Source organism: Papilio polytes, unplaced genomic scaffold (genome assembly GCF_000836215.1).
Source record: "Papilio polytes unplaced genomic scaffold, Ppol_1.0 DF823177.1, whole genome shotgun sequence".
Taxonomy (NCBI): domain Eukaryota; kingdom Metazoa; phylum Arthropoda; class Insecta; order Lepidoptera; family Papilionidae; genus Papilio; species Papilio polytes.
This window is the reverse complement of record NW_013526027.1, coordinates 3052720-3060298: the sequence shown is the minus strand read 5'-3', so window position 1 is coordinate 3060298 and position 7579 is coordinate 3052720. Positions and strand designations below refer to the sequence as shown.

Genomic DNA, 7579 nt, shown 5'->3' with positions numbered 1-7579 from the left:
AGGAAACTAAATAGTTTTAATGAAAGCGCCAGCAAGCCAGACTGTTACAGTGCGAACAATAATATCATTTTTTTTATAACATAATGTGGCAAACGAGCTAGCGGCCACCCGAATCCGCCCAAATGGCGAAGCGACCGCTGCCCATAGACATCCGCAATGGCAGATGCGTTGCCCACCCTTTTCCGACGGAGAAGGAGACGCACATAAAGAGGATATTTCCCCTTCCTACGCATCCCCTCCACCGCCAAATCCACTTCCCGTTACCATCCTCTCCTTTAAGAAAAGGGTGGTAAAGAGAAAAGGACTTAAATTACCGGTACCACACTCATCAGACGAAACAGGGAATTGCTTCCATTTGACTCCTGTCTTCTGTGTGGTCGTGATACTACTGGAGGCGTGCCCTGCAGTGCTAAGATGTTAAAGCGGGCACTACCACTGTTAAATATTAATATTGTTTTAGATTATTATAGTCTATACGACTTGTGCAATTTAATATGATGTATGACTTGTGTAAATAAGGAATTTTGTAAAAAAGTGTTGGTAATAAATTGATAATTGTGTCAAATATTTTGTTACAGACACAATCAGTAAATTGAAGTCTTCCACTAGTTTGCTCGCCTGACTGCCCGACTGCCTACCTGCCCTACTGCCCGACTGCCCGTGTCAGCTGCACTGCACGCCATAAGTTCCTCACTCGCTTCCGCACTCCGAAGCAAGCACAAACCTGCCCCGATATATGGACTGCTTGCACTCCTTCTACGCGGATAACTTTGTCAAGTAAGTCACTTACACTATACAAATTATTTTACATATTAATACATAAAATCCATATTGGTACATAAAATCATTCAGTCCCTAAATTCTTTTATCACTATTGTGTCTTAAAATAGTTGTGAACTAGCTGTTGCCCGCGTGTAATTAAAAAAAAAATTACCTTTCTAACGGTAAAAGAATTTTTAAAATCGGCCCAGTAGTTTTTGAGTTGCTTGACATACAAAAATTTAAAAATACAAGTCTTTCCTCTTTATAATATTAGTAAAGAATTGATATTTTTGAAGGCACTTGTCTTATTACGCAGAATTAAAATGACTTTAAGGAGAGAGAAGGTCGCTTAAATAACTTTATCGAAACAACTATATCATGTAGCCAAGCCACTAAAGTTAGCAACAATTCCTTTGTAACATGGTATCTTAAATTTACCAAAGGCTACAGGCGTATGTTGTTACGATACATTTTAATTAGGAATTTATTCTAAGATAAGCAACATTTTGCCTAAAATGGTTCTTACCTTTCTTGAAAACTCTGATCACGACAAAGCCAATTTTTGATGTAAAAGAAACTTAGTCCTGGATAGATCGAGCTGGCGATGCACTGTGGACGCCCTCATCTCCACTACGGACATGTGACATTAATCCAAGTTAAAAGTATTTTTGATTATTGTTAATTTAATATATTCGTCAGGTAGGGGTGGTTGATGCCCCACGCGGCGCCCGCGACCGCCATGTCGGCCCCGCCGCGACACCCTCACTTCTACACCGTCGAGGTGGGCGACACGCGTTTCACCATCCTCAAGCGCTACCAGAACCTCAAGCCAATCGGCTCCGGCGCGCAAGGGATCGTATGGTGAGCACTAACATACACTGCCTCGTATACTACGCCAGCAATAAGATCTATTACTATGTAAGCAGGAATGTATTGATACAACATGCGGTTAACATCTTGTATTCCGGAAACAAAGTGAGCAATCTTACTTTAACCTTCGTCCAGTCATCATTTCCGTGATTACTACTTTTTTTAGGAGTAATAAAATTAAAAAGACACAAATGTAAGTCTTTTTTCTAAAGTTGAAGATCAATTTATTGTAGCGTAGCGTTTTGTTTATCTGTAAGATATAGTGACAATAGATTTCAATAAGCTATCTACTGAAGACAAGCATTAAATTGTTTAATTCTAGACTTTTAAGAGAATATACCTGTTCAGAAATCTGATTTAAAGTCTGAGATTTATATATCTATATTTTAAGACAGTTTAATTAAAAATGCAATAAACTGCAGGTTTGAAAGTCTTTTAAAAACTTTTTGAATATTTCAGTGAGCTTCATTTCAATGTCCAGTTTTTTGTAGTTTCAAGTTAACCTCGCATCTCTTTTGTTTTGAGTTGTTTTCTAAGTTGTTGAGACTTTACACTTATATTGAGTAGCTTCTACAATTGTTTTTAACGGTGAAAGATAGTTAGTCGAATAAAAATGGAATTTTCCTTATTTTTACTTTTACTTCAAGGAACACATTTATCAGAAAATTATCTATAGAAAGTGTCTTAAAATCCCCATAATCGCTGTTTGACTTTAATTCTTAGGTTGTAAACTACAAATAATTGAATAAGCCTTTACTTCGATGTTTTTTAACTAGGCTTTTTATCTATATTTCATTTAAGAATAGATACTGTGTTAATTTTTTCAGAAAATCTGATAAATATTTAGGTTATCTGTACTATTTAAAAACTCATCTATTGAACTAACATCAAATTTCTATTCTATGATTATGTAATGTACTTTTCTTTCCTTTTTTATGATTTTTTAGATTTCCTCTTGAAACACTTCTGTCTGTTTTTTCATCATCCACATGCGATCATTTCGAGCATGCTCACTTTGCACTTCATCTTCACGCATTATAACTTGGAAAATGTAGATGATAGTCAAAGTTGTAAATAATCTTTTCTCTATGGAGATTGGTTTCTTTTGGCTTTACCTAGGACTCTGCATTGACCTGTACATATTTCCACTTAAGCTGAACTTATACTTTTCTATTTGCTCTGTTACAACTTCATATGAGAAAAAGATAATGTTGACAATTCAGAAAACGTATTTATAACAAAAGTTATGGTCAGATTCCGATAGATTTGATCGAATACTTTAATCGATTAGTATTTCTTACAATCAGTGGACGAGTTAACCGGCACACCACAGCACGCACTCAGCACCGCCAATATAATGTGTTTTGTTTATAGCTGATGCCGGGTATTGTTAGACGAGTAGAGATGATTCAGTTTTACTCTGTGAGTTTCGGTGACACGGTGTTCACTGTGCCCACACGGTACAGCGAGCTAGTGCGGCGCGGCGCCGGCGCGCAGGGCATGGTGTGGTAAGACCTTCCGCCGCGAGGCCAGCTTCACGCTTTCACCCACACTTCCCTTCCTCCCCCTTACACATTACACTACCCTACTTCCAACAGTCTTCCATCCTGTTTTATAACCCGTGACAATTCCGAACTCTAGCGTCTGTCTGTCGTGACACGCTTCTTACCTTTTTGAAACTTGTGACCTGTTAATAAGCTTTGGTGTTTGGACTAATATCACTCGCTTCACATCCTCACCGGTTAACATCTGTCTGTCGTGTGATCTCTAACTTTCTTCTATGTCTTTTACTTCAGCGAGTATTTACTGTCCGGTTGTTTCATTTGTGAACTCGTGTACAATTTCACTTCGAAAACATGGTACAAAATTTATTACCGTAAGAACTGTGATCTTACTGGATTGGAAGGAAAGTCGCTTCTTAGTGTACAACTTTATTGTGAAATAGGTAATATTTTACAATCAATAAATGCAGTTTACGAATTACGTTTTTATTTAGATGCATAATCAGGTCAAATATGTAGATCAATTAAGTTTTCAAAGATATTTTTATTTAAAAATTCGTAAAAGAGCAGCTAATTGGATTATTGATAGTCTTTTGTTTGTTTAAATTTCAATAATGTTTCTCGGATAGGTTTGAGTTTTACGTGTTACGATGTTTTTAACTTACTAAAGAGATGTGTATAGTTTATACCAACTTGAAGTTCATAATTTGTAAACAGGATAATGTAAAATGGGTAGCCATAATATTAGATTAAGTGGGATTTTTTTTAATATGCAGGACAAAAGTTGGAATGAATTATAAAAATATTGTTAATTAACTTAATGAAGGCGCTTCGCCATTTAATATTTTGACTAACTATTCTATTATTGTAACAATTAATTGTCTTTTTAATTATTTTTATTGTTGACACTAAACAGTTTCTCTGACCATTACAATATCATTATTTCTTGATTTATAAATGTGTTTTATTGTTACTTATATGCATGTATCTTATGGATTTGAATATTTTTAATATTCTGAAAACCATCGTGATTTATTTGATAACGTTTTGTGTTTGAAATTAATTTGATCTTTTTTAATATCAATGTGTAGTACATAGATTTAAAATGTGCTTTTTGATGTATTTATTCCGATATGTAGAGAGTCGAGAAATGAAAAGTTATACACAAAGATACATATTTCTTTAATAAAAAAATTGAATATTTACAATGGAGATATTTAATAAATCATTTCTTACGTCCAATCAGTATATGACAGGAGTCAGGATTAAAATGCATGTATTGGTATGTGACAAGTGATGAAGCTGTCAGTTGTATTGCAGCGCGGCGTACGACACGGTGACACAGCAGAACGTGGCCATCAAGAAGCTGTCGCGTCCATTCCAGAATGTAACGCACGCTAAGCGCGCTTATAGAGAATTCAAGCTTATGAAACTCGTTAATCATAAGAATGTAAGTAATGTTAAAGTAGGGTTTTATTGACGTAACACTTTAAAATTGTTATTGTTTTTTTTATAAAGTGGGTGAGTTTGAGAGCTGTAAAGCTATTGAAAAGTTATTCTTTTCAAATTTAGTATGAATGTTCACTCTTAATTTAAACTAAATTCAAAAATACTTTCTGATAATGTTGATGTTTGTAAATGTATGGTAAACAAAATGAAGGTCCATGGTCTCTGCTTACCATACTTAAGAGCGTGGGTTATTTTATTGTATGGTAAGAGAACAATGGGTTCTGTCCTCAGATCATCGGCTTGCTGAACGCGTTCACGCCTCAGCGCAGCCTCGAGGAGTTCCAGGATGTATACCTGGTGATGGAGCTGATGGACGCCAACTTGTGCCAGGTTATCCAGATGGACCTGGACCACGAGCGCATGAGCTACCTGCTCTACCAGATGCTCTGCGGCATCAAGCATCTCCATCTCGCAGGCATCATACACAGGGTAACAGATAAAATCTTTCTATTTAAGGACTATGACGTCATATCTCATAATATTTCTTGCATATGGTTATTTAAAAATTATTTATCTATAACTAGCTTTTCCCGCGATTCTATTAAGTTTTATGTATATTATACCAGGACTTGAAGCCGTCTAACATCGTGGTGAAGAGTGACTGCACGCTGAAGATCCTGGACTTCGGTCTGGCGCGCACGGCCGGCACCACATTCATGATGACGCCCTATGTCGTCACCAGATACTACCGCGCGCCGGAGGTACTCACACCCACACACCACCACCTCACACTCCCACTCCACCACCTCAGAAATTAAAAAAAAATCCTTCATGTGGGAAGCAAGGTTGCCATTTTTTTCTTTGAATCTTGACGTTTACAATTGAGATTTTTTTATGTAAGCAATAAAATATACTTTATAGATAATTTAATGCGGATGAAGCCGCACGGGAATAGCTAGTTTATAATAATAGTATGATGTGATCAGGTGATCCTGGGCATGGGGTACACGGAGAACGTGGACATCTGGTCCGTGGGCTGCATCATGGGGGAGATGATCCGCGGGGGCGTGCTCTTCCCCGGCACAGACCACATCGACCAGTGGAATAAGATTATTGGTAAGTCCTATGGGCTCTTATTTCATCTTAAACAATACCCAATAATTATTAAGAACTCTTCTATAATGCGATTTATTTCTGTGTTGGGAATTCATATAACGCGGCACCATCAACGGCGTTATAGAGAGATTACTGTGTTATCGTTTTAGGCGTTTAAATATACCTTTGACCGTTATGAAAACAGTTAACAGGGGTAGGACAGCGGGTATAATTTTCTTATTTACATACCGACGGGTGAAAGCCTATTTGTTAAAATCGCCATTTTAGGCGATAATGACTTACATTTTTTTTTTTTTATTATTTGTTAAGCTAGAGTTTGACCACGATCATCTATCAAATCACCTATGCTTGATATATTACATGTAATATATCAAGCATAGGTGATTTTTTCTGGGTCGTTAATAAACAATGAAGTATGCAGGATTTATAGAAAAGTAAAGAAAGTGATTTCAGTCTAAAACCAGTCTGAAAATCTTTCAACTAAGTTTTTTTATGCTTTATTTCTAAAAACTTTGAATGACTCTCCTGAACATTTAACCTAATGGGGCTTAAAACAAATAGCCTTTCACCCATCGATATTATTTTAGAGTTCTATCCCAGTGTCCTGTGCCAGGCCAGGGTCAGCTAATATAAGACGGTGTGTACAGAGCAACTGGGCACGCCGTCGGCGGCGTTCATGGCGCGTCTGCAGCCCACCGTGCGCAACTACGTGGAGAACAGGCCGCGCTACGCCGGCTACAGCTTCGAGCGCCTCTTCCCAGACATACTCTTCCCCAGCGACTCCAACGAACACAACCGCCTCAAGGTCACGACACAAACAACACTGACAATAACAGAAACAAATGTATAATCCATTTATTGAGATCGACATAGTTAAAATAGACACAACACCGATAAAAATGTCACGGATGGAAACGGAAAGTAGTATGAGATTCCATCCGTAAGGACAAAAAAATATCTAAATTAGGTAGCCTATACACGTTCTTCCGTATTATCCTCTACATCTATGACAAATTTCATATCGATCCATTCAGTAGTTTAGGCTACAAACTCTAACAAACATCCATCCATCCAAACTTTCGCATTTATAATATTAGTAAGATTAGAATTCACATAATTCAAACCAGCGATTGAAAACAGTGCTAATAAAATGTTTGAACCACACTAGAATCGATGTGATTCGGTCGCTATAATCTAGCTAAGCGAGTGTAAAGAGGTTTTTTAGGACGTACAGAAGTATCTAGAAGGTATTAACATAGAATGTTGTGCAGGCGTCGCAAGCTCGCGACCTGCTGTCCCGCATGCTGGTGATCGACCCCGAGCGCCGCATCTCCGTGGACGAGGCGCTGCTGCACCCCTACATCAACGTCTGGTACGACGAGGGAGAGGTCAACGCGGTCAGTACGCACCCCTACACCCCCTCTACACCCCCAGAGCTTTCGTAATTGTAGCATTTCCCTCTCTTAATCAACGGAGAAGACGCACGTAAAGAGGATATTTTTTGTTATGTGTCTTTTTTGCTATCAATTCCACTTTCCCTTTCCATTTAAGAATGGAATTGATAGTAGAAAAGATCAAGATTAGATTGAGATTCCTTATAAGTAAGGACAGGATTAAATTGGAAGAATAAGAGTAAAATTAGGCCTCCACCGCACATACAATTCAGACTTTGAGACAGACAGACAGACTGACAATTCACGCCGGTCTTCTCTATAGTCGTGGTATTACACCGGGACAATCGTGTGAAGATGTTAAAGCGGGATCTATTGTTAAAGTGTTTAATTGTTGCGTGCAGCCCGCGCCGGCGTCCTACGACCACTCGGTGGACGAGCGCGAGCACACCGTGGAGCAGTGGAAGCAGCTCATCTACCAGGAGGTGG

At 38.1% G+C, this 7579-nt stretch overlaps 1 protein-coding gene across 1 annotated transcript in view; it reads left to right on the top strand.

Annotated features, from left to right (window-relative positions):
• The first annotated feature begins 1543 nt into the window (after positions 1-1543).
• LOC106105079 (stress-activated protein kinase JNK) overlaps positions 1544-7579 on the top strand; it is a 7152-nt gene continuing 1116 nt past the window's right edge. Inside the window, exons 1-9 of the mRNA XM_013285305.1 lie at positions 1544-1623; positions 3007-3140; positions 4455-4584; positions 4875-5072; positions 5210-5344; positions 5570-5699; positions 6347-6504; positions 6971-7096; positions 7495-7575. Coding sequence (XP_013140759.1) covers positions 1621-1623; positions 3007-3140; positions 4455-4584; positions 4875-5072; positions 5210-5344; positions 5570-5699; positions 6347-6504; positions 6971-7096; positions 7495-7575 — 1095 coding nt within the window. The 5' untranslated portion in view covers positions 1544-1620. The remainder of the gene's footprint in view (positions 1624-3006; positions 3141-4454; positions 4585-4874; positions 5073-5209; positions 5345-5569; positions 5700-6346; positions 6505-6970; positions 7097-7494; positions 7576-7579) is intronic.